The sequence below is a fragment of the Cryptosporidium ryanae genome (assembly GCF_009792415.1).
Source record: "Cryptosporidium ryanae isolate 45019 chromosome Unknown contig_41, whole genome shotgun sequence".
NCBI lineage: Eukaryota > Apicomplexa > Conoidasida > Eucoccidiorida > Cryptosporidiidae > Cryptosporidium > Cryptosporidium ryanae.
The window spans coordinates 173,265-200,211 of record NW_027125491.1 but is presented as its reverse complement, the minus strand read 5'-3'; the positions used below and the strand labels follow the sequence as shown (position 1 = coordinate 200,211).

At 30.9% G+C, this 26,947-nt stretch overlaps 10 protein-coding genes across 10 annotated transcripts; 6 read left to right on the top strand and 4 right to left on the bottom strand.

The window, feature by feature from the left end:
- Positions 1 to 212: 212 nt before the first annotated feature.
- FG386_002385 (uncharacterized protein) lies at positions 213 to 875 on the top strand (the record flags this gene model as incomplete). The annotated part of the gene is made up of 1 exon (XM_067341747.1): positions 213 to 875. One exon carries the CDS (start codon positions 213 to 215, stop codon positions 873 to 875), a length of 663 nt encoding a protein of 220 aa, XP_067199026.1.
- A 28-nt stretch (positions 876 to 903) lies between these two features.
- Positions 904 to 2,289, bottom strand: FG386_002384 (ring domain protein; the record flags this gene model as incomplete). The annotated part of the gene is made up of 1 exon (XM_067341746.1): positions 904 to 2,289. The coding sequence occupies one exon, from the start codon at positions 2,287 to 2,289 to the stop codon at positions 904 to 906; it is 1,386 nt and encodes a 461-aa protein (XP_067199025.1).
- A 799-nt stretch (positions 2,290 to 3,088) lies between these two features.
- FG386_002383 (uncharacterized protein) lies at positions 3,089 to 3,775 on the top strand (the record flags this gene model as incomplete). Its single annotated transcript, XM_067341745.1, has 1 exon — positions 3,089 to 3,775. One exon carries the CDS (start codon positions 3,089 to 3,091, stop codon positions 3,773 to 3,775), a length of 687 nt encoding a protein of 228 aa, XP_067199024.1.
- A 313-nt stretch (positions 3,776 to 4,088) lies between these two features.
- Positions 4,089 to 6,689, top strand: FG386_002382 (uncharacterized protein; the record flags this gene model as incomplete). The annotated part of the gene is made up of 1 exon (XM_067341744.1): positions 4,089 to 6,689. One exon carries the CDS (start codon positions 4,089 to 4,091, stop codon positions 6,687 to 6,689), a length of 2,601 nt encoding a protein of 866 aa, XP_067199023.1.
- Positions 6,690 to 6,732: 43 nt separating this feature from the next.
- FG386_002381 (uncharacterized protein) lies at positions 6,733 to 9,797 on the bottom strand (the record flags this gene model as incomplete). The annotated part of the gene is made up of 2 exons (XM_067341743.1): positions 6,733 to 6,743; positions 6,788 to 9,797. 2 exons carry the CDS (start codon positions 9,795 to 9,797, stop codon positions 6,733 to 6,735), a joined length of 3,021 nt encoding a protein of 1,006 aa, XP_067199022.1.
- A 455-nt stretch (positions 9,798 to 10,252) lies between these two features.
- FG386_002380 (uncharacterized protein) lies at positions 10,253 to 12,886 on the top strand (the record flags this gene model as incomplete). The annotated part of the gene is made up of 1 exon (XM_067341742.1): positions 10,253 to 12,886. One exon carries the CDS (start codon positions 10,253 to 10,255, stop codon positions 12,884 to 12,886), a length of 2,634 nt encoding a protein of 877 aa, XP_067199021.1.
- A 215-nt stretch (positions 12,887 to 13,101) lies between these two features.
- On the bottom strand, positions 13,102 to 14,017 carry FG386_002379 (CCAAT-box DNA binding protein subunit B; the record flags this gene model as incomplete). The annotated part of the gene is made up of 2 exons (XM_067341741.1): positions 13,102 to 13,122; positions 13,169 to 14,017. The coding sequence occupies 2 exons, from the start codon at positions 14,015 to 14,017 to the stop codon at positions 13,102 to 13,104; spliced, it is 870 nt and encodes a 289-aa protein (XP_067199020.1).
- Positions 14,018 to 14,608: 591 nt separating this feature from the next.
- FG386_002378 (Low complexity protein) lies at positions 14,609 to 18,847 on the bottom strand (the record flags this gene model as incomplete). The annotated part of the gene is made up of 1 exon (XM_067341740.1): positions 14,609 to 18,847. The coding sequence occupies one exon, from the start codon at positions 18,845 to 18,847 to the stop codon at positions 14,609 to 14,611; it is 4,239 nt and encodes a 1,412-aa protein (XP_067199019.1).
- Positions 18,848 to 19,500: 653 nt separating this feature from the next.
- On the top strand, positions 19,501 to 21,661 carry FG386_002377 (uncharacterized protein; the record flags this gene model as incomplete). The annotated part of the gene is made up of 2 exons (XM_067341739.1): positions 19,501 to 19,533; positions 19,622 to 21,661. The coding sequence occupies 2 exons, from the start codon at positions 19,501 to 19,503 to the stop codon at positions 21,659 to 21,661; spliced, it is 2,073 nt and encodes a 690-aa protein (XP_067199018.1).
- Positions 21,662 to 22,385: 724 nt separating this feature from the next.
- Positions 22,386 to 26,816, top strand: FG386_002376 (myosin; the record flags this gene model as incomplete). The annotated part of the gene is made up of 1 exon (XM_067341738.1): positions 22,386 to 26,816. The coding sequence occupies one exon, from the start codon at positions 22,386 to 22,388 to the stop codon at positions 26,814 to 26,816; it is 4,431 nt and encodes a 1,476-aa protein (XP_067199017.1).
- Positions 26,817 to 26,947: the final 131 nt, after the last annotated feature.

The window sequence follows — 26,947 nt, the reverse complement described above, 5'->3', positions numbered from 1 at the left end:
TATTTATTAGGGGGTGTAATTTTTACTTTTTTTTTTTTATTAACGCAACACACTAATTTTAAGTACATAGAAAAAAAGAAATAGAGAAAGGAAATGGATATGTATAAGTGCAAAAATATACATAAAACATATTTTTTATTTATTAATAAATTTAAATGCATTTATTAAGATATATAAAATAGCTACGAGTATATTAATATAGCGATAACAGAATGGAGGACGGTAGAATTTCTAGTAGTAAAAAGAGCTCAAAACTTGAAATATTTACATGTAAAGTATTTACAACAAGATTTAGAGCATTTTTGTCGTACTTTCTTCCAATGGTGTATGGTATTTCCCTGTTCAGTATAGCCTGGCTAAAAGTCTCATCACCAATGTTTGTAGCGGTTTGTTTAGCATTTGGATCAATAGATGTCATAACATCAATAGTTGGAATGATAGGTGTGCTGTGTCCATCTGGTTTGGCAATAAGGTCAACAATACCACTGCTTGCAATGGAAAACTTGGTTACATTTTTGATTTCAATAGGCCTTTTTGTCGAGAGCATTTTATATAAGGAATATTCAAAAGAATTTTTAATATTAGACTTCAGTGTTGGATTAACAGTGTCGTTTGTACTAATGCTAAGTACAATACTGAGCGTTATGTTTATATGGAAGATAACGGATTATTTAAATGACTTGGAAGCAACTAATATATTTGAGGAGCTAGCAAATAGGAATTCGAGGTCTTCAAAATTCATTTCAAGTATTAATAGAGAAAGCAGTATTATGGCAGAAAACAAGCCACTGCTAAACAAAGGTAATGGAAAAGAATTGAGTAAAAGTAAGATTGATAACACAAATAATGACGTCAAAATAGATATTGAGAATTAGGTGTCTTATTTTAATTCATATATAACTTTTAATTATTACCATTACCACATTCTTTTAATTTATCTAAGTAGTTCTGTACTTCGTAATTTGATCTGTCCCAGGGACAAACTGAGTCAACCAATTTGTTTTCGCAATACCTACATATTTGGTGTTGGCACGGATTTAAAATAACAATATCTACAAGTTCAAATGTTTCGCAGCATATAGGACAGGAAAGCTTGTTTTTATCAATAAAATTAATGTCATAAAGATCATTTTTGATTGATTCAACAATTTCGTTAATTAAACAGCATTTTTGTCTTAATTTTCTTTTATATTCATATAAAGGTGACTTTTGGTCTGTATTGTACAAAAAAGTATTTTCTGAGCCAAAATCAGTGAAAATAAGATTTTTTATTGTTTCCTCAATGTTTTTTTTCTCATTGAATGATATTTCTGCTATCTTATTAGAAGAATCTTTAGTATTTGAAGAATTTGAGTTAACACTTTTCGCACTTTGTTCTAGGTGAACGTTAAAAGTGTCACTATGTGAAACTAAAGACATGCAATTATTTTTATTTATCTCTTTAAGCTGTTCTTTTTCGTGATCCTCATCAATTGTTAAGTTTTTTTGATCGGGAATAGATTTTTTGTTCGTTTTATTTTGTATTGCTTTGTATCTGCTGATTATATCAAACCAATGTCTAGCATCAACACTTGAATTAAATGAAAATTGTATAAATATAGTTTCATTATTCAATTGAAAGTCTGACTTAATAAAAATAAAATGCGTCTCTTCAATTGATTTGAATTGAACATCAATAACATAATCTAATGGAAACAAATAAATGGCTCTATTTTTTAAATTTATGGAATAATCACTACTTTCAACTAACGTGCAATAACTGCTACTTGTATTGAATTTTATAGAGTTTTCATTTTCTACTTCTGAATCACAGAAACAGTCCAATAAATTTCCATCCCAACACAATATGTATTCGTCTCTAGTTTTTGCTTCGCACACTAAAAACAAGTTACCTTTTCCAATTATATTATTTGAGAATCCTATTGAAATATCTTTAATGATCTCCAATTTACTGACTCTATCACTTATTAGATCTCTTATTCCAATTCTGTATAAGCCTAAACTATTCTCTATTTTTGATTTTAGCGTGACCTCATCTTCCAAAGACTTCGCAGTATTCAAGCTATCTTTTTGGTTAACTCCTATGGATGATATGTCAATCAGGTCATCATAAAAACTTACTCCAAATGAATCGTTATTATCTTCCATAGTGTCATTCAAGCAATCACCTATTTCGTCTATGACCAATACCTGATGTTCATCCAAGCCCACACAAGATTCTTCACTGGAATCGCCTCCCTCAAAGTATCCATCAAATTTTAAAGTTTCATTGCAGTTGAGGGATTCCATATCTGTATTTAAATATACAGGTAATAATGGACATAATTTATGTTGTTTTCAGATGCAGTTCCTTTCTGTGTTTCCTCTTTACCTTTTGAATTCAATTATGTAATTAAGTTGTCTCTTGTTCAAAAATAACTTTACAAAGTAAGTATCAAACCAACAATGGAGTCACCGTTTCGCTCCATAAGAGAGTAGTGATAAATAAAGTATTTATATGTAAATATTCAAATTTTGTTTGCAAAGTTTATGTGCAGGCGCCAAAATAATGCAATAATGTAAAGTACCAATTATTTCCTTCAGTTTGATTAAGCAAAGACTTCAGAAAAGTGTGAACCAATCTCGATTTGGCTACCTCTTTTCAATATTTTTCAAAATCAGTGACTAATAATAAAATATTCGAATATGATACAATTAATGTGTTTTTAAATTGCATATTCATCTTATTTGTGGGGCTACCAATCATGGTATGGCGCCATAACGGGCGGTACCTTACTTTGTATTTATAAAATAGTGTATTATGTATAAAAGGGGTAAGTAAGATTCGTGGCTCTTTTTGATATGAGTTCACAGATTTTTATTTTGAGAGTCAAAATTTTATAATTGAATACATTGTGTATTTTCTTTGATATTTTATGGAATTGGTGAGTTTCCTTTCTTTCGTTCAGCGAGAGGTCGTTAAATAGTTGCTTCTGAAAGATTGTAACCAAGAGATAAAAAGAAATTAAATTAGAAACGAAACAGTATTGTCACATTTTGGATAACATTTTTTTGCGAAAGCATTAAATATAAAACTCCGTTATTCAAAATGCAAGAAACCGAGAAAGACAAAACAAGTACCGAGAGTGAGATAACTATTATACCTAGATCAATAATAGATGGCAGCAAGTTGATATTGAGATTAAAGAAGGATGAAAAACTGGGTTATGAGTCCCCAACAAGGATATTGTTTTCAAATAGACAACTTAAACTGGAAAGATCTGTTTGGTGGTTGACAGATGTTATTATAAACGAAAACAACACATTAGTTGTTTTGGATTCCTGCTCGCAAGGTATGAAGTTTTTTCCGGTACCAATGAAAAAATTTGGTACATTATATTCAAGAGAAGGTGTTGGACATGTGATTACTGGAGATGTGATTAGGAGCAGAATATGCAGCAAGAGCATACCTTACAGAAATTGCAACAAATTTGAACATGCACCTAGAAACTTAGGTGGTACTTCAAGATCAAATAATTCATCTGAAGAATGTGATGAAGACGTTGATATTGTATATTTAAGAGGTGACGACAGTGTGTTAAGGTATATTCTTCAGCCTAATGAACAATTAGAACTTTCTGTTGGAACCGTTATTGCATGGACCTCTGGCGTTACATTCAATTTCAAATCTTTTTGTTGTATGAAATTTGTTACTTCTGTTGTAGGAGACCCCAATAACATTTCTACTGTATGGATAGCAAATAATGGATCTAAGATGTTATATCAACACGGTTAATCGTGAATTTATAGGAATAGGGACTACGGCAGGCGATAAAAACTGTTATTACTATGGTCTCGATTCGTATAAGGTTATATAGGAAAATATTTTGTATTTGTGCACTAAATAACACTGTTTTTAAAGAACATGCTTTCAAATTTGATATATTTTTAGTTACTTTGTCTTCTACTCTTTCATTTTTAACCTCTCCTGACACCTTGCTTTATTCACACATTGTTTCCAAATGACGCACTTTTGCCGAACAAAACGCGCCACATATTCTTGTGAATGCAAATAAAAGAAGAGGCTTGATTTGAAGTGTAACGGAGAAATGAGAAAAAAAGGGAAAAAGGTAAAGTACAATGTAGGGATAGTTAATATTAGAGGCAGTGAGGACGATAACAGAAACTACAATCCCACATTTTCGTTGTCCTACATCACAAAGACTGGAATAAAAGGTTGTAAGGCTTTTAGTGGATATGAAAATAAAAATGTAACTGTTAAGGAAAGGGAAGCCAACATTTATAACAGCAACTACATTGACTTTCACAGGAAGGCCGATATGAAATCAGAAAACAATGATTACTTTCCCATAAAATCTGAACATAATACAAAGGATAGTTCTCAGGAAGGTTTTGAAAATGAATTTGAATTTGAGGACTATTATGACAATAGTGACGATTTGGATGACGATCATAACAAAATGAACACCAAAGTTGAAAATAATATTCTTTCTTCTTTGGAGTTTATTTGGTCAGAAATTCGCAGTGAGAATGTATTGGAAAGAAAACAATCATTTGAGTACTTGGAAATGGACAATAATCTAAATATTAAAAATAGAATACCTAAGAATGTTCTTGACCAGGTTTCAAAAGTACCCAGGAAATTAGAGTCTTTAATATCTTTCTCCATGCTACTTTGCCTGGACACTATATTATATGATTTAACCTTTTTGCCAATAAATTCTGTAATTGCATTTGTAAAGTTAATACTTTTATTAATAATTAGGGTTAAAGACATCGCTGTAGAGACGATAAAAAAAGTAAAGTTTTATATTATAGTCAATTTTATAACTAATATAGGTAATAAATATGGAGAGAACAGAAGTTTGAGTTATGAGAATAACAATTTAAATAGAGTATATACGTGGAATTTATTTTCAATAGGAAAGAATAGTGAATTAAAAAACACTAATCTCATCGAAGTTAGTTCTGAAATAAGCAATATAAACAGTAATAACAACTCTAGTGTGGAATATATTTTTGAGGAGAAACACGAAAAAAGCAAAAGTATGCTCAATTTAACAGAAATAACAAAAGAATGTAGAGAGAGAATTATTGGCGACCACAAAAGTATAGATGATGGTATACTAAGTAAAAACAATAATTTTCTTCCTCAAATAAAAAACTACGTAAATTCATTTAGAATGGGTGATCAAAAATCATCATTTGAAGAATCTGAATTGATATCCTCATTTAACAATATGAATTCAAGCAATATAAACTCTAATGGGAGTATGAAATTTGACTCTGAATTGAATAATTTAGAACTTGAAAAAAGTGACTATAAATGTTTAAGACTATCTGCTATTGAATTAACTGACATATCCAGATTTATGGTGCTGTTGTTTTCGATTTTCATTTTTAGTATGTTTGATATCTCTTTTTTTTACCATTATATTAGAGGACAAGGGCTGTTGAAACTTTACGTTATATTTAATATGTTGGAAGTATTCGAAAAGCTTTTCAGGTCATTTGGAAGGGATCTAATAGACACATTTTTAAGGTCAGTTACAGGTTATTTCTGCTATATCAATTTTTTGAATGACAAATATATTTCTGAGTGTGCCAATGAAGAAGAGGATGAAGAAACTCCAACATTTAAATCAATTGTAACTTTATATTTTGTTGTTATTTGTTATTTGCTTGTACATTGTATAATACACATGATAAGGGGACTTGCTCTAAATATATCCCTTAATTCCTCAGAATACACTATGTTTTTAATAGTTATAACAAATAACTTTGCCGAAATAAAGTCAACAGTTTTCAAAACATACCATTCTATATCCTTGTTCACGGTGGCGTGTTCAGATTCAATAGAACGGTTTCAGTTGTTGTACGATGGCTGTATATTGTTTTTAAGAATGTACTTTAACACTAGATTATATAACAATTCAATATACGTCACAGTAATAACGTGGGTAGTATCAGTGTTTATTGTAGAAATTATTGTTGATTGGTTCAAACACTCATTTCTCGTAAAATTTAACAAAATTAATTCAAAGTGTTATGATAACTATCTAGTGACTCTTATTGGTGACGTTCTGCTTTCAAGGGGTTCAAACATAGCACTGTACCATCTTCTTAATAATAATAACGAATCTGAGAAAAAGGAATTAGGCGAAAGTAATGTTAACAATCACAAAAATAATATAAACAATAGTTTAATTAACAATATAGAAGTAAAGGAAGGCCTCATTTCAATGAAAAGAACAAATTTGAGTGATTACAATGGTCAGTACTCAATATCAAGAGGAAATACAATTGGACTCGAAGTGGATGTTTCTTCAGTTATAAATAAAGAAGAAAACAAAATTAAAAAAAGAAAAGGCGAGAATATAAAACAAGTTTCAGGCGGAAGCAAGGAAATTACATTCATTTCAAAAGATTTGAGGAATATATACGCATTTCCATATATTGTATCAAGAAGAATAGGTTTTGTATCCCTACCACTAACGATATTATTGATATGTGTATTGTTGTTTTCAAGACTTCATTCAACTTTATGCATAAATCACTTGATTATTATTTGGTTTATTTTGTTTATTATAAAATATTTGTCCTCAATTTTAATAGTATCTTTTTCTCAAAATAACATAGAAAAACTAAAGAACTGGAATCCTGATTTTAATAAAATAAACGCTTTATGAATCAATTAGGTGCTTTATGGTTTTATATCTTACGTCATTATAATTAAGAGTTAACTTGTTTATTTTATTATGATCTGTACTTAATATGTAAAAATTACCTATAAACGGATTTGAATTTAAATATGGAACGATAACTTTGCTCAAATTAAATAAAAAAGGTATTCTTGAAGGCAAGTATTCAGAAAATGAGTATATTTGTGGTCTTTTTTCCTTCTGAATCGAATATATTATTCTTTGAAATCTTGAATTTAGTTTCTTCAGTTGATTTATATTAAACGACGATGACAATTCTATTATATAAGGTGATAGTCTTTTTTTGAATATATCTATTATTCCAGAATGTATATTAGTGCCAAAGTGAGGCGTTCCAAAAAATACAATTCCTTTTATCTTTTTAGTTAATTCTGGATGATTTGTTACCATCATTTTAAGCAATATTCCTCCCATTGAATGACATATTATTATATTATCTTCTTTTGAAAATATATTCGCTTTTTTTAGTTTATCGTATATTTCTTCAGATATGTCGTTTAGTGTTGTTTTGTTACAATTTTTACCACCAGTTAACTCAGAATTAACTCTATTTTTAAATATACTATGAGAGTAGTCAATCGCAAAAAGTCTTATTACCGCATTTGAATAATTTGAAAAGAGTATTTTTGGCCACAGCAAATAATTGTTATTTTCCAAAAAATTCAATACTCTTTTATTTTTAACGCTGATTCTTGAATCGTCAACATTATCCAAATTTGATTGTTTTTTCTTATCTTTTGAATTAAAATAATGTTTGTGGTTCTCAGTTATTACTGATACTTTATTTTTAGATATCTCCAAATTCCATGACTTAAATGCGCTTCCCAAAAAGCCATGTATGAATATCAAATTAAGTGACTTAAAGTTTTCTCCATTTAGTGGGTCAGTGAATGTATTTGAAAATAAATCTTTAACATAGCTGTTCAAAAAATCAGGATCTTCTCCGTTTTTTTCAATTGTAATCGTATTTAATGGTATTAATCCTTGTGGGATAAGCTTTATTTCTTCACTAGAGCCTTTTTTAACGAAGTTTAAGTTGTGAATTAGTCTCAATATTTCAAAGTATACTCTTGAATTCGGGATGTTTACTTTTTTCAGTTTACTATTTTCTATCAATTTAATACTATCAAGCGAATTTCTCATTTTTTTAACAAGTTTATCCGCTAATTTAAGTACATTATCTAGTTTTTCCACGTTAGCAATTATATTGTTTTCATAATTAAATGATATACAGTTATTTATCAAATTTATGCCTTCGTAAATAAGTAACCAATCAATATCATTGTTTAAGCTGTATTCAATGCTTTTCTGTATAAATGTACTCAAGTCAAAGTAATTTACTAAATTTGATAAAACGCTCCTACTTTGTCTTTTGTTATCATTAAAGTCCAAAAAAAGCCGGTTGATTTTCTTAAAACAAGTTAAATTGTTAGTTTTATTCAATGTATTACCATGCTTTTTGAGTAATTTGTACTTAAAATTGTTGTTTGTGTTATTATTTGGGTCCATCATTTTTTTTACTTTAATACTTTGATTTTCTGTCTCTCCGATATGGTTCAGCAAACTATTTAAAGTCGAAAAATAATAATTAAAAACAAAAGTCTGTTTTTTATCACTAAAATCTAAGTCCATTAGTTTAAGCAATAAGTCTGATTCAATTAACTTTTCGTTTTCGCATTTAAAATCCAAATTATCAACATCAAGAACATTTTTTACAATGTTATTCATTATAATATCGACAAATTTATTTATGAACGTCTTGTTTTTAAAGTAGTGCAAAATTAACGCTCTGTTTTCGATTATATTCCTTATTATTTCAATACTTTGTGCATTATTATCGCTTTCTAAATAACGAAAAACAATCTCATTGATCACATTGCAGTTATTCTCAAGTATACTTTGGATCATACACTCATTTTTCAATATGTTGTTTAAAATAAAACACATCAATTCTGAGTTATGATTTGTTGGTTGCATTTTACTAATAAGAAGTATTAATTTCGATACACATTCGGTATCTAACTTCATTTTCGACAGCAAAATCGCTATAATTTCAACATAAAATTTGTATTCATCGTATTTGCCCATATTATTGTCATTTGAAACGATGGAAACCATATCATCTAACAACTGCATAAAATCATGGTTATTCTTTTTACTAAAACCACCAATTAAATGACTAACAGCAAATCCAATATAAAACTTCAATTTCAATTTAATCATGTTATTATAATCTAATTTATATTTCTCATAACTGTCCAGCCGTTGTTTTATTTCGGTAATTCCGCTATTCGGAAACAACTTGTTGTACATTTCACATGAAAAAATACAAGTCTTGTAAATAATTGTCCTCAAGTCTGAAAAGCCTACATTCAAGTTAGAATTATTTTCCAGTAGTCTTGATCCCACCTCGTATAACAGGCATTTCATATGCAAATTTCGATTAAAACGTGAATCAAGCCGTCTTAAACTTGAAATTAAATTCAAAATATGATCTGCGTCTGGACACTCTAATATTAATAAGTCAATAGAATCCAGTATTTTTTCTTTATATGTGGTGTTTCTGGTATCGTAATTAATATTAAATAATAATAAAAACAAATTGCTATATTTGTTACTTAACTTGATGTTCTCTATCACTATGTTTATATAATTCATTATTTCACTTTTACAGTTTTTTCTCTCATTTAAAAGTATTCCCGGAAAATGAATGTTTGCGTTTACATATTTTGAACCAGCAGAAGCACTGATATTATTATTTGTTACCATCCAAAAGGCTGATTTAGTTGGTGTACTGGTAGAGTATCCATAATTCTGATTTTTATCGTTAAAAATGTTTAAATTAGAATCTGTAGATTGTTTTAAAGAAAATTCCTCCCTCTTATTTTTAATTTCTTTTATGTTAAAAAAGTCGCCTTGTGTACTTAAAAACTGTTGAAAAGTGTTTAGAATTTGGTTACTTGTGTTTCTCTCTTCATCCCGTAATCTAAATAGTGGTAGTAAGTTTCTAATCCATTTCTTTTTGAATAGATGAGGTCCAAATAAAAATTTAGGATTTTTTCCTGTAAATCTCATTAAAAGCTAAAAAAGGAAAAAAAGGTGAATATGATATTTTATTCATATTTACGCATTTATTTTTAATTTAAAAAACTAAAACCATATTTGAAAGTAAAAATATGTTTAGTGAATCTGAATATATTTGATAATTTCTGTTGAAAACGATTTTGTGTACATTCCAAATATCAAGGACAGTTTATAACTTCTAATATTATAGTCACTAAATTTATTTTTTACTTAATTATTGCATGTGGAAAAAATGCATAGGCTAATTATTATGTATATAAATAAAATGGGCCTACATGTTTTTTTTAGACTGCAAAACCGGCATAGAGAAAAAAAAGGTTAAGCAGGACAAATAAAAAAATTGATTAAAAGGAAAATTATTTTAAGTTGGGATATTATTGGTGATATTGCAACACAGAGATAATAATACATGTTTTGTTGGTAAAAATTAGGCAAATAATGGCGAAATGAGAAATAAACAAGACAGAGAGAGTTCAGTTATAGACAAAAAAGGAAAAGAACCAGGAAATGAAAAGACAAAAGGTGACATTGCATTAAGATTTCCATATAGTTTAAAAATATCAATAAGTAAGGATCTATCTAGATCAAGCTTTTTGGAAATACGCTTTTCTATGAGCACTCTAAATCTCATTGGAATTGCAAATGGTACACAGTGCGTACTTACATATAAAGACAAGTCTGTATGTGTAGTAGCAAGGCCATTGGACCCTGGTATAAGTTTTGATGACAATTTGGGTTTAATTGGAGATTTAGTGTGTGAGAATTTGTCAATATGTGAATACAATACGAACGAAGAGATATTTCTTACGCCTTTAAAAGGCTTTATGAAAGAAAAAGCAATTACAAATAAAATATGTAAACACGCAGTTTTGTATTTTCACAAAATGTCTGATTTAAATAGTGTGAATCACGGAAATATAATTAATACGGTTAATATTCCTCCAAACTACATTAAAGACAACAAAAGCATACAACAACTGATTATATCAAGATCGAGGGGCCACAATGTGTTGCAAGGCAATATAATTCCAGTTCACATTTCAAGCGTTATTTATTATTTCAAAGTGTTTGAATTTGATAGAGGAGAGGAGTTTACTTCAGATTTTAATAAGTTAGTGAAACTAGGCAATCAAACTAAAATAGAACTTTGCATGGATGAGTCTCCAATTTACACTGAAAAGGAGTCACTAGTTGAAGGTGGGGGTAATCATTTAGAGGAGAAACTAGTTGGTAAAATAAAAGGAAGAAAGTATGGTTTAGATAAGATAGGTGGAATGATGAACTTAAAAAAAGAGATAAACAGATGCATCATTTATCCGATAAAGTATTCGGAAATATATTTGTCCTTTGGAGTAAGACCAGTAAAGGGCGTATTATTTTATGGTCCACCTGGAACAGGTAAAACACTAATAGCGCGTTGCATTGCAGAGGAGATAGAGTTGGTTGAGATAGAGAAGGAAAAACAGGTTGTTGATTTCATAGTAGTTGATGGCAGTACACTGTGCAGTTTATCAGATGAAAGTGAAGATGATCACTTTTTTAAATCAATAAATAGGATAAAAGATAACGTGAATAATAATAAAAAGAAAATATTCAGTATTTTGTTTATTGATGAAATAGATATGATATGTGGTAATAGGGATAGTTTTCACGGAATAAGCAATAGAAATAGAAGGTACCTTACATCTTTACTGTCACTTATAGATGGTTTTACTGAGAACAGCAATCTGATACTGATTGCAACAACAAATAAGCCTAACGAAATAGACCCTGCATTGAGAAGAGCAGGAAGATTTGACCATGAAATTCCAGTGATGGTTCCAAATAGTGAGGAGAGATTGGATATATTGAAAATATTGTTAAACGATATTCCAAACAAGCTAAATAGTGAAGAACTGGAATCGATAGTACACGAAACACAAGCATTTGTCGGGGCCGATTTAAAAATGCTAATTAATGAATCTGTGACTACTTTATTGGAAGACAGTAATAAAGGCAACGAAAATAAACTGTTCTTAACCTACAATAACATATCAAATAATTTAAAGAAAATCAAGCCTTCTGCTTTGAGAGAGCTTTCAATTGAGATACCAAAAACTCACTGGAGCGACATTGGGGGTTATGATGATGTTAAAGAGCAGCTTAAGGAATGCATAGAATGGCCACTAGTTCATCATGAATTATTTAAAGATTTGAAAGTCAAACCACCAAATGGCGTATTATTATATGGTCCACCTGGATGTTCAAAAACGCTAATGGCGAAAGCCATCGCCACTGAAAGTAAAATGAATTTCATAAGTGTAAAGGGTCCTGAATTGTTTTCAAAGTGGGTAGGCGAGTCGGAAAAATCTATTCGAGATATATTTAAAAAGGCAAGACAGAACTCTCCATGTGTTATTTTTTTTGATGAAATTGATGCAATCGGAATAAATAGGGAAAATAATTTAAATTCTGTAGATGTGTCTACTAGGGTTTTGTCTCAAATGTTGAATGAAATGGACGGTATATCTTCAAATAAACAAGTTATTGTTATTGGTGCGACTAATAGACCTGACTTACTTGATTCCGCCTTGCTTAGACCGGGAAGACTAGATAGAATCATATATATTGGTTTGCCTGATTCGAAAGCTAGGAAAAGAATATTGAATATATACCTTAAATCCAAACATTTTAGTGGAATTAGTGGTACACGCTCTATTTCTATAAACGATTTAGTAAAAACTTGCTCAAATTACAATAATAATATTAACAATGAAGAAGCAATATTTGAGTTGCAAGAAGATATAAAACACATGTCTATCTCAGATAACTATGATGAAATGATTGACTTGCTCGTTAAACTAACGAATGGATATAGTGGTGCTGAGTTGGCTTTGCTTTGTAGGGAAATAATGATGCAAATAATACGTAGTATAGTTAAAAAGAAGGATAATTCAGACACATCTAATTGGAATGGCACTTTAAACAAGTTCACTTGGGACGATATTAAGTATGCCCTTGACAAAGTAAAACCAAGAATTCCCGATTCTCTAATCCAGTTTTACAGTGATTACAGAAATAAATCCAATTCTGTTAGGTGAATTACCTAATGTTAAATTCATTTTGATTATATTTAAGTATATATAAACAATAGAAAAAGAAAAATATCATTTTCAATTTTAGAATTATAACAAAAAAAAGCTATTTCTATATTTTATTTACTAGTAGTTAGAGATTAGTTATTTTTTATAGCAATAAATAAAATCTTCTTTATTACATTCGTTACTCAAGTTGGAAGTAAATTTATCGCTTGTACTCAAACAATTATGACCAATATCTTCATTGTAACAAACATTGATTTTATTTTGTTTCGCTAATCTTACTATATTTGTATCATTTTCTGAATTATGTAAATTGAGATTGTAGTTGTGATTGCCATTAAAATTATGAATTGTATTTTCAAAATCATTGTAAAAATCACTCTTTTGGGTCTCTTTTGACTCGTTCTCTCTCGTCAGGTAATTTTTTCTTTTGTAGTGTTCATTCTTAATAAATTCATTTGAAAATGAATCATTTAACTTAATGTTGCGACTAACGCTATTTCCACTATTCTGAATCTCAAAATGATTGTTACAAGTGTCCAATTTTGGTGTTTTATTTATTGGCTCATAAGTTATTTCGTCATTTTTAATCATATTATTATTAATATATCCATATTTTACCTGGGAATAATCCTGAATAACGCTTTTTTCATCTAAAATTACATTTTTGTTAATTCCTGAGTAAAAGTATTCAGTTTGCAGGTAATTGTTTATTGATCTTGTGTTCTTCAAATTTTTAATGTTCTTCCACTTGTCCAAGTAATCCAATAATACAAAAGTGTAGTCCTCGTAGCCAAAGTAAGATAATGCATTTATAATGTCCTCACCATTCACAACTTTTCTTTTGTTATAAGTACATATTTTGCCTGCATGTAGGGATACACAACAAATAAACTCACGAGACAACTTTTGCATTAGTACCTTTGATTCCCGTGATATTTTACCATTTTCAGGTATAGAAAGCTTCATTATTCGTCCGATATTGTTTATTGGGAGATTTTCATCAGAACAGTTTAACGAATTGTTTTTATTTAAGACCTTCCTTTTGATACCTGGTTCTCCATTGTTGCTTACAGCTTTATTCACATAATCTGTTTTTTCACCGTCTGAATTGAATTTAGCATTACTCATATCTCCAAGTGTCCTATTGTCTCACTCTTAACTAAAATCTTATATTGGAATAGACTTGCAATGTCTCTGTTTTTTCTTGGGAAATATTAATAATCTTTAAGACCCTTAATTTCACTAATTTTTAACTTTAAACACCAACGTTGACCGCTAAAATATTTATTTTACCATTTAATTCTTATTAAAGCGTTTTTCCTATTAGATAAGATTTTATTGAATATAAAAATTCGATTTAAAACAAATAGAAGACGTCTATTTTGAGTCCAAGTTTGGTTGTCTTTGACACTAAATCACTCTCGTTGCTTCTTTTGCTAGCAAATAACTATTTTCACCCTGACCTCTGTGCAGTTTCATTAAAACTAACATTATCTTCTCAGTTTTGGTAAGAATGTAACGGATTAAGCTATGTAAACACAGTTTTAAAGCTATTCACACTACAGTCAAAAATGTGTTTAATTAAAACGGCAAACATTAAAGGTGCCCGCAGGCAGAATAAGTGCATGCATGCATTCTCAATCTAGTTTAAAAAAATGGAAAAATCAGATGACTTAGAAACTAACTGAAATATAAATTTTAAGTGAGGACACATTAAAACTAGTGATTGGTGTTTGAATTATTATCATTTTCGTCAAAACAAGTGTCTTTGTTTCCTTGAGGGTTTTTTAACGATAAATCAGTGCCTTTTCTTGTCTCGTCAAGTTGATCATTTGGCTCCTCAGAGTTAACGTCCTCAAATAACGACAAAAAATGGCTTTTTTCACCAGAAGCGTTAGTTGAAACGTGATTCTGAACGATTTTGTAGAAAAACTGTTTAACGAAATTAAATTCTTGTATGTGAAATTGAACTAAATTAATGTTTTCTACAATTTTGTTTACGCATTTTGTTTTAGCGTTTATTTTAAGCGACTCAAGTGAGTGAATGTAGAATTCCAGAGATTTAGAATCGTTTATCTTAGACATTCTGGACATAAACTTTGGAATTAGCGTGCAACAAGCGCTTTCTTTTCCAGAAACAAAGTGGAGCAAATATTGCATCTGTTGAATAATCATCTGCATTTTGTCCTTGTCGTCATAAAATTTAGAGTATTCCACGGAAAGGTGATTGATTAAAGAGGGGATTACGTTTGTTGACAACTGGTTATTTAAATCCCTAAAAAATTCTTGAAAAAATGAATTTGAAAGACTTGAAACTTGCGTATTGAATTCAGATTTGTTATATATGCACTTTAGATAGTTAAGTAACAATTCATCTTTTGGCTTAATAAATCCAATGCTCAACAAGTAGTTTATTATAAGCATAATGCTGTATTCTACTGTATTTTTATTATTAATAAAATACTCATTATTTTGGTTACTGTATTTATTTATAAGCGAGTATTGTTTGTCCATCCAAGGATCTATTATGTTGGGATACCTTGTCAAGAGATCGTTAGTGGCCAGTATAATATTTATTCTAATATCATCCAATTGATTTTTACTTATGTAACCAACCGATTCTGGATTATACAATAGCGTAAATATCAACTGAATGTTTGGAATGTTATTAACAATATAAGATTGCTTTGTGTTACAATTTAAATTGTTGTCACTGAGAAGTTCCTGGTTTATATTTAGCAATTTAGTGGAAATTGCAATGAGTTTGCATAGCGAAATGAATGAGCAGTTCCTTGAATAGTCTATTTGCCATTGAGTAATGTCGTTATTTTCGTTTTCTTCTAAATCAATTATTAGGCTAGGGTCTCTGGAAAGTATATTAACTACTGGAATTATCATGTTAAATATGGTGCTGTTAGATATCAGATTTTCCTCTAATATAAACTGAATGTGTTGAAGATATTCTTCCTCTAAGTTAATGCTCACACACTCTGAATTCTTTTTGTCAACGTTAGCTTTATTACTCCTAATATATATAGAATAAAGCTGTTTCCATTTGTTGTATAAATTTTCAATGTAGTTCCCGTATTTGAATGTTATATGTGTTAGTGAAAGCACTATTTGAGACAGCTTAATAAGCGTAAGTTCATTTAAACATCCCAGATAATTTCCATAGTAATAATCACAAAGTTTTTTAATAAAAACGTCAATAAGGAATACCTTTTTCTCGTTTTTATTGTTTAACACGAACTTTATCTTTGACGGATTGCAGAGCAACATGAACACGGAATCAATAACCTTGAAGATCAAAGAGTGCTTGTGTATCCCATTTTCGTTAATGTTGAGAGTTAGTATGTTGAAATAAGTGTTAATAAGTTCACTTTCGTGATCATCACATGCTTCCATCAAATTCAAACACTTAATCGTTGATTCTGCGATACTTAGGTTGTTTTTTCTAATTGATTCCCTCGTAATATCATAAAACAATTCAAAGCTGTTGTCACTTTGTTTAAATAAACAATTGTCATTTAAAACAATTACTTTTAATATTATTGTGTAAAATTCAATAAGTGAAATGTACTTTTGTTCTGCATCGGAGTTTTCAAAAATATTGTCTTTAAGTTCAATAATTTCATCCAAAGTATATTTTCTTAACAACTTGATGTCAAAGTTATTTGTGTATTTTTTTGAAATTATATTGCTGTTCGAACCTTGATTTATACTGGATAACAATTCAAGTATCCTCATGACGTTTACTAGATCGTCCTCTTTCATATTTAACAAAACCCGTTCTATATTCTTAACGCAATTCCTGCTCATTGAGATCTTCCCATCTTCAACTTCCTGCTCATTTTCAGCTTCGTTCTCCTGATCCTCCAGACAAGTTGAACCTGAATTCCCGTCTGACATAATTATATAAAATCCGTGGATAACAGAATTCAAAATACTCGAATTGTTCACCCTCCAAATACACTTAAAAACAGTTGAAATGCAATTCAAGCCCTTAACAATATTTAAGGAGGCGCATTCACATATAAAAAGTATACATGAAGATACATCCGAAGACGTCTTTGAGTATATTCCATGAATACAAACCTCCTCTATGATTGATTCAACCACTAGTGAAACCTCCTTTGCGTCAGACAAAAGCACCCTCATTAATTCGTATTCCATTTCTTTTTTGTCGTTTTCAGAATTATCAATTTCGTTATAAACAAAGTTATTCAATATTTTTTCATTTACATCCGTTATTTTCTCGTCATTTATCTTTCTCAACTTGCTTTGCACACTATCTATTAATGTGGATATATAATCGTAATTTAACGGCAATTGGTAATAGTTCTCAGTTGCCTTTCTGATCATTATTCTAAGTAAATTAAATGAGGAAGCCCTGACATAAGAAGACTCGTCCAATGTTCTGGGTTTTATTTCCTTCAAAAGTGATATGAAAAACGTGTATGGAATTAAATTAGCTTCCATTAGTCTTTGAAGACACTGAATTGTTCTTGTTCTACAGTTTTGATGCGAATCATAGATCCTCTCAAGTAGCAAGTCAATTGTTTCAATTATCTTTGTTCTGTTGCTCGAATCATTTTCGGTACTTTTATTTGTGTTAATGAGTGAATTTGTCACTGATATTATAAAGCTGGATCTTAACTTATATGAAGTCACCACTTTTAGTATTCTCCTTATCAGCAAAACACTGTTTAATATTACACTTGGACACAATCTCGATATATTATCAATGAAGGAACTTAATGTTGCTATAAATTGACAGTCTTCCTCGAAACTGCTGATCACATCAAGTTTTCTCCAATATAGCTCTAGTCCCTCAAATATGTACGTAACAAATTTATAACAGCACCTATCTTCCTTTATACCAAACACTATTTTGCTCAAATAAATACCGAAATTCTTATTGAGTTGATTATTTTTGTTGCTCGTACCAAAGCTGTTGTTTGTGTTTGATATTATATCTATTGAGGAATTTAGTATACAGTTTAAAATTATTTCAAATATAAACTTTGCCTTGTTGCCATATTCTTCATCTGAATTTGTGTGATCACAACTGTCTTCTTGGTTGAAAACGCTATTTATTATACTAACTAGCAACTGCTCTGATATTTCCTCCCAATTATTGTTAAAAAATTCGTCTTGTACATCTCCTATATTGTCTATTGTTTGTGCCACGTTCGCAACTCTAAGGGATAGTATTACCAACCACTCCTTCATTGAGTCGTCCATATTTCTATAGATATAAATGTTTGAAGACAGCGTTTCAACTAAGTTCCTATACAGTTCAAAACACAGTTCACTGGTATTGAATTTGTATTTATCTTTCTTTTGAATATCGTTTTCGGAATTTATATTCTCGTAGCAATCACTAATTCCGTGATCACTCTCAGAGTCATTGCTTTCTTCGCACAAATACTTGCTTTTCATTCTCTTTTTTCTGCTCTTTTTTATTTTATTAGACGATTTTAAATTAAATTTACTGCTTTTTCTGTCTTGTATCTTGGCAGTAATCAAGTCAAATTCCTGAAATAGTATATTAGTGAGACAAAAAACTAAGATATTAAGTAGTGAACTTCCATTATGGCTAGTGTAAGTTCTGCTTTCACTATTAAAATATTGAATTAAATTTAACAAAAACACCAATACTCCCCTTTTATTGTCACTACTGTTTAACTTATTCCAAAGATAGGATATCGGAATCGCATAGTTTATGCTCGGAAAGCTTTTTGTTACTTCATTATTGTCATCCAAGTCAACCTCGCCGATTACTTTTATAATCTCTTTAATTTTGAATGTATCTAAACACAAGTCAATTTCTTCTACATTCTCGTCAAAATTCAATACTTCCTCATCATTTTCACGCAGTATGTCAGTTCTCTCCAAATAAATCAACTTTTTTGAGTCCTTCTTAGGCAACGAAAACTGACTATTTCTTTTAATCATACTTAGTATGTGAAAACAACACTGTAAATACTGAACCAATCTATTTGTGTGAAAGGAAAACTATTGGGAAAATTCTGCGGTGAATTTAGATTTTAAACTCCAGTATAATACCAGGTCACATCCGTACAATGCAACAATGTATATTTTAACTAATATTGGTTAAAATTTAAAACAGATATTTTATTTCTCTTTTACATGCTCTTTATTTCCCCTTTTTAAATTTGTATTTACCACTAATTATTCAAGGCAGTGGCGCCAACTCCCGAGCGGCAATGCAGGTAACTATTAGCAACACTAATGATAAATAATTAAGAGAGATAAAAATTAAGAAATAACAAAAGTTCACGAGAAAGGTCATGAAAGACCGGATAATAGTAGTAAAATAATAATTTATAATAGAAACAAGACGATAGGATTAGGTAAATTAGTTTTGTTCAGTTCTAATACATAACACTATATATATATATATATATATATATGTATATATATATATATATTAAATAGGAACATCTATGCAATTTTTGTCGGAAAAAAATTGATTTATCCTTTTGATTCTCTTTAGTGGAAGGGACACACGGGACAAATATATTATTACAACAGAAAAGAAAGGAATTGTTATCGAGTAATCGGCAGTTAATTTAAGTGGCGAAAAAATGAGCTCGACAAGTTTAGGCCATAGATTTAAGGTATGTTTAAACATGTAGCATTTAGAATAGCTAATGCTCAAGTGAAATTGACAATACTAACTAATTGACATTTTTACATTATTTTCAGGACATTACAATAATACCAAACAGCAAGGACTTGATAGATATAGTTTTATCTAAGACTCAAAGAAAGACTCCTACACAAGTGCATCCTCAGTTTCAAATAAGCAGAATTAGATCCTTTTATATGAGGAAAGTAAAGTTTTGTCAACAAGTAATACATGATAGACTTGGAATGATTCTTAGTCAATTCCCGAGACTTGACGAGATACATCCATTTTATTCTGATCTATGCAATGTATTGTATGATAGAGATCACTATAAGCTAGCCCTGGGACATATATCGGGTTCGAAAAATATAATAGATTCACTGGCTAAAGACTATGTGAGACTGTTGAAGTACGCAGATAGTCCATATAAGTGCAAAATGCTAAAAAGAGCAGCACTTGGTAGAATGTGTACGTGTTTGAAAAAGCTTCAAGCGCCTTTAGAGTATCTGGAAGAGGTAAGACAACATATAGGCCGTTTACCGAGCATAAATCCAACAACGAGAACGTTAATAGTGTGTGGATATCCAAATGTGGGAAAGAGCAGTTTCATTAATTGTATATCACATGCGAATGTTGAGGTTGAGCCATACGCATTTACAACAAAATCATTATACGTTGGCCATTTTGATTATAATTATGCTAGATGGCAAGTTATAGATACTCCGGGTATATTAGATCGACCTTTAGATGAGAGAAATACAATTGAAATGACTGCAATTACGGCTTTGGCACACATTCATTCATCTATACTATACTTTGTAGATGTGTCAGAGGAATGTGGATACAGTATTGAAAAGCAAACACAATTATTTCACTCAATAAAGACACTATTTAGAAACAAGCCAGTATTTATTGTTCTGAATAAAATAGATTCTAGATCTGTTGATGATTTAAATCAAGAGGAGAAAAAAATGATACAGGACCTAAAAATCAAGAATCAGGAAGATATTTGCGATGTAGATGTGATTGACTTTTTGGAAATGTCAACAATCCAAAAAGTCGGGGTTGAGGATGCCAAGAACAGAGCATGCAATGAATTGTTGAAGAGAAGAATTGAAAACAAGATACAAAACAAACGAGTGGAGGCTATTTCTGGGAGACTTCATATTGCGGAAGTATCATTAAACAAAGATAGACCTCCTTTTATACCTGAATCAGTAATCAGAGAAAGAACACAAGAGATGACGGATAGTATTTCGAAGACAAAAAATAAACCAAAATCAGGACCAACTGAGAAGGATTTGGAGGAGGAAATGGGAGGGGCAGGTGTTTACCAAATGGATTGGAATAGGAAATATATCCTTAGGGATGACAATTGGAAGTACGATTTGGTTCCGGAGATAATGGACGGCAAAAATATTGCAGACTTTATAGATCCTGAAATTGAGAACAAATTAAGGCAACTGGAGGAGGAAGAGGAAATATTACTCATGAATGACCCATCGCAGGAGTTTGACGAAAAGTTATGGGAACAAACTCAAAGCGCACTTAAGAACATACATCAAAAGATCAACTTAAAGAGAAGGGAAAACATGGATAACAAGGCAAGAAATGCACCTATATTGCCCAGAGGCAGAGCCAGAAACCCAGGTGAATTAAATAAACTGACAAGTAACCTGGATGAATTAGGGTATGATGTATCGCGTTTAAATGAAAGAGGAAGAAGTTTAGTTAGGAAGGAAGAGGGAAGAAGAGAAAGAGGAAGGTCACTAACAAGAAAAATTGTTGATAACTCGCTGAATGTAGCCTCAAACCTCAGCAAGAAAAGATCTAGACAAGATATGGAACAAGATGTAGATATGTCAGATGATGAAGATACCAAAGAAATTGCCAGGAAGAAGCGTTTGGCAAAGAGGGGTCAAAGTAACGCCCCCAATCGCATTGACGCATCTATAAGACCTGAAAAGCAAAAACAGGCGGAGAAATTACGTAGGAAGTCCCAGTCACGTTTGAATAAACTTGCAAAGAGAGGTGAGGCTGACAGAAGCGTTCCTACAAAAATGCCGATGCACTTGTACTCTGGTAAACGTGGCTTGGGTAAAACAGACAGAAGGTAGGAGGAGAATCCTCGACTTTCATTGTTGGTTAACTTTAACCCTTAACTTGTGAATCCGAATTTCTCTGTCGAGTTAATCCTGAGGGATTTTTTTATTCCTTGTTTATAGATTTTTTTTTTCAAAATGTAAATTTGCATCTAGTGTTGGGTGTTTTGAGTTTCTGCTCTAGCAGGCCCAAATGTAAGATTGTGGAAAGCGTTTGTTGTCAAAAGCGAAGCGTACTTTTTAATTCAAGGATGATTTTGACTTTTTACTTGATATTTCGATTAACATGTTGCGAAAGCCCATGTAATGGATCTTTTTGGAGATAAATACAAGGTCCCGCCACCCCACAGTTACCTAAATGTGTAAACATGCTAAATTTTAAAAATTTGACAAGCATTAAAGTTTATCGCAAAAAAATTGGAAATAAGCATAGGTAATAGTATTGGTAACAAAAGCCGATAAATATTCTTGTTTTAAGATACCTTATTGTGTGTTGGAGATTAAAATTTAAAAGAAAAGGACCCGTTTGTTTATATGAAATTACTCCCTTTTTCCTCCTCGTGAAATAGAGAAATAATATCAAAGATAGTAACGCATATTTTAAATATTTTTGGAGAAAATAGTAAAGGAAAGAAAGTTATTGTTGGTTTTTATGTGCAAGAGATAGTTTGTTCTATTCAGCATCGAGTATAACTAACGCATATAATAGATCACTCTTTCCTTTAAATAAAAGAGTTGTATGATGGAATTAGGGAATGTATTTAAAAATGGGAGCAATGTATGGATATATTCGAAATACAATAGCAAAACGATAGAATTGTCGAAGAAAAGAGACGAAAATGGCGGAACATTACACGATGTATTTATTCGTGGCAAAATAATCTCATACAATTCTGAAAAGGATGCTTATGAGTGCGAGTGCGATGATAATGGTAAACTAGTTTCTATTTTAGTTAGTAGAGACATAGTTTACAGTGCGGATCAAAATTTTGGATATAAAGATAATTCTCAACTTAGAAATTTGAACATAGGTAATGTTTTAAAAAATATTCAAGTTTGTTATGAGTCTTTGAACAAAGACTGCAAAAGCAAAAGCCCTGCGAGTGTGAATGAGGATTCGTATCCGAAATACCCAATGTACAGTTTTTCAGGGGGAATATTGCTGGCAGTAAATCCGTACAAGGACTATGATATATACAATGAGAATGTAGCAAATGAGTTTATTGGCAAGAATATAGTTAATATGGAACCACATCCTTTTGCAATAGCTGAGTGGTCTTATAGAAGAATGTTAAGTGACAACAGATCTCAATCAATTATAATTTCCGGAGAAAGTGGTGCAGGAAAAACCGAGACTTCAAAACATGTATTGAAATATTTAAGTTTTGTGAGTAATAGGCAAAGAGCAAAGGAGACAATGAATGTGGAAAACAGTGTAATGAATAGTAAAAAAGATATGGTTACAATAGAGGAGTGTTTGTTATCATCAAACCCCCTGCTGGAGGTTTTTGGGAATTCAAAAACCATAAGGAACTGTAATTCATCTAGGTTTGGAAAGTACATGAAGTTGTACTTCGACAGCAATGGTAGAATAATGAACTCCTGTATTAATACGTATCTTTTGGCGAAATCCAGGGTGGTACATCTGCCTAACAATGAAAGAAATTATCATATTTTTTATCATGTACTTAATGAAATGACTCAAGAGCAAAAAAGCAGGTGGGGATTAACTAATAAAAAGGATATTTTAAGTGCATTAGACTTTAATTACTTGAAGACAGAGAGTTTAAAAAATTCAGAAACTGGCAGTGATATTTCGGATTTCAGTTTCAGTGAGATAATGAAAACTACTCCATACAATATGAGTGTTATAAATGAGTCATTCAATTCAATAGGAGTTGATTCAATTAACAGGGAATACATTTACGATATGATTATTTCCATTCTTTTGTTAGGCAATCTGGAGTACAAGAACTCTGGGAATCAGGAGGAAGAAGAGTGTGAATTAACAGACGAATCTTTATCAATTATTGAGAAAATATCTAATATATGGGGATTTGACGACAAAAATGAATTGATTGAACTTTTAACAATTAAGAAAATAGTAAAGATTAGAAAAAAATTGTCTTACTCTGAAGCAATATTTACAAGGGATAGTATAGCAAGATATCTCTATGAGTGGGTGTTTAACAATGTTGTTGAACTTATTAACATTGCTCTAAAGCAAAACATAAATTCAACTATAGGATATGGTGCAACAAGGGGTAATAACATATATAATTTTGATTCAAGCAATGATAAATCCATTGGTATATTGGATATATTTGGATTTGAGGACTTAGAGCCTAATTACGTTAATAGTTTTGAGCAATTACTGATAAATTACTGTAATGAAAGGCTTCATAGTTTTTTTTTGGAGCAATTATTATATAGAGACACTGTACTATACAAAACTGAGGGAATAAATGACAACATATCAACATTGCCATCTTCAAATGTAATTGATTTACTTTTCCAACAGTCATTTGTATGCACTATAATGAGTGGTGTAAATCCAAGGTATCTAAGCGGTGAAAAAGTTGAATATAGCAACCAAACGTCTGACTCAGATCAGACTCCATTTAAGGAAAAACTGGATAGTAGTAAATTACTTGTATCCTTGTTACCATACAATATAATATCTATTCTTGATGAAACAGGTAAAATACCAATGAAGGGGAATAGAGATCACGCATTTTGCAACAAAATACATATGTTGAATATGCTATCAAATACAAGTATAAACAAGAATACTGGGGTTAACAGAGGATCTATTTGTTCTGGTGTGGTAACTAATATAAAAAACGATGCTAGTAATCTATCGGATGAAAAATTAATGAATTTAAGTGATGCAATAAGCAATGTAATACAAGTACAGAAGCTAAATACAGACAAAACATTTACAATAAATCACTTTGCAGGGCCCGTTAAATATACAAGTCATGAATTTATTTCTAAGAATACCGATTTCTTATCTCACAATATAGAAAACGTAATTTTGTCAAAAATAAAGTCTATAAGAGAAATAAATGATTTAAAAAATGCTCTTCAAAATAGTGGTTGTGCTGAAGATACTGGTTTTAGTAGCGGTGAATGTGAAACTGCAAATGTTACTACCCCTGAATCAAAATTAAATAATGAAACAAATGACGGCAACAAAAGATCATTAAGAATGAGTGTTGTTTACTTAAATAATATCTCAAACTCGTCACTAAATCAGGTTCCAACCCCAATAAATACAAATAAAAACAAAAGTGTGTCAACAATGTTTGTTAAACAAGTACAAAATATGTTAGACAACGAGCTGTATTCAACGCAGAGTCACTTTATAAGGTGTATAAAACCTAATAATAACCAGATATCTCTTTTTTTCGACAGTGAAAAAGTTTATACACAATTAAAAATAGGTGGGATACTACAAATATTAAATATAATGATTTATGGATACCCATGTAGAATACCGTATGGCCAAATATATAACTATTTCAAGCAGATTGTTGAATTTGACAATAACGATGACTGTGAAGAGAATAAGGATATGAATTTAATAAAGAAAAAAGCAAAAGAGTTGTTGAGAGACTGCAGACTGTTTGTATCTCTATTATTAGAATATATGGGTTACGTGAACATAGTAGATTATCAGTTGGGATTGACAAGGGTATTTTTCAAATACAATGTGTTAGATAAAATAGAACAATTTATTAAAATGTGTGATAGTGAAAATTCATTGGAATGGAAAACCGAGTGTATAAACAGTCTTTACAACCTTTGGATTAGAAGAAGATGCTTAAATTATTGGAACATGTTAAGATGTTGTATTAAAATATATATTTTAAATAAACATATAAGAAAATATAATGCAGTTAAAGTTATTGGAAAGTATATAATTAATTACATTGAATTGAAAAGGGAGAGACTGAGAAAGGAGCAGGAGGAGATTGAGAGGAGAAGGAAAGAGCAGGAGGAGATTGAGAGGAAGAGGAAAGAGCAGGAGGAGATTGAGAGGAAGAGGAAAGAGCAGGAGGAGATTGAGAGGAATAGGAAGGAGCAGGAGGAGATTGAGAGGAAGAGGAAAGAGCAGGAGGAGATTGAGAGGAGAAGGAAAGAGCAGGAGGAGATTGAGAGGAAGAGGAAAGAGCAGGAGGAGATTGAGAGGAAGAGGAAAGAGCAGGAGGAGATTGAGACGAGGAGGAAAGAGCAGGAGGAGATTGAGAGGAAGAGGAAAGAGCAGGAGGAGATTGAGAGGAAGAGGAAAGAGCAGGAGGAGATTGAGACGAGGAGGAAAGAGCAGGAGGAGATTGAGAGGAAGAGGAAAGAGCAGGAGGAGATTGAGACGAGGAGGAAAGAGCAGGAGGAGAAGGAACTGGAAAGAGAAAAAACGAAAATAAAACAAGAAAAAACTGAAATAGAAGTAAAGGATATTAAGGTATCAGAGAAAGAGGATAGAAAATCACAAAAGCGAAACACGAAAAGGGCCAGGGATGATAAAGAATACAATTATGGTGAGGGACTGTATATTTATGATAGTTTAGAGATTAACAAAAAGAAAAGGGCAACTGAAAGCATAGTTTCAACTGAGAATTCTTGTTTGGAGGCGATATCTCAAGTTAAAACTGAAATTAGTAAATTAAATAATTCAAAAAATCCAGATTCAGTTAGCAATTCTCCCTTGTTATGTACTTCAGTTATGAGAGGAAAAAAAAGATATTCCATTTATTACGTTACTGGAAATGACAATCCAGATAATTCAAACTTCGAGGCCAGAACATTACAAGATGAGATTGTAGAAGCGGAGTTTAACGAGGAAATATTGAATTTAAAGCACCGCTCTGGAGATATTGAAGTAAATGCGAACTACAGTGACAACATTGGCAGTGTTCTAACAGGTTATGAGGGAATGAAAACTGGAATAAAAAGGCCAACTGTTTTTATTCACAATAACATTGACGAATTAAATGAAAATGAAAAGGAAAATGCGGATGCTGCAAATGATGAATCAAAGGGAATTATTTTTGAATACAATCTCTTAAACGATAGTTATTCGAAAAAAAAAAGTTTAAGGGTCGTCCAAGAGAACTTCCGTAGTAATTTAATTAAACAAAAGGAAGTAAGTAAGCAATTAAATAAGTGATTTGAATTTAACAAACAATTCCTAAAAGTTTAGATATTTTCAATTATCAAATATTGAAACCCTACTATGTAAGTCTTCTTTTCCAGTAAATTAAAGCTTTCTTCTAGTCACTTTAGTTTTCTTTTTGTGTT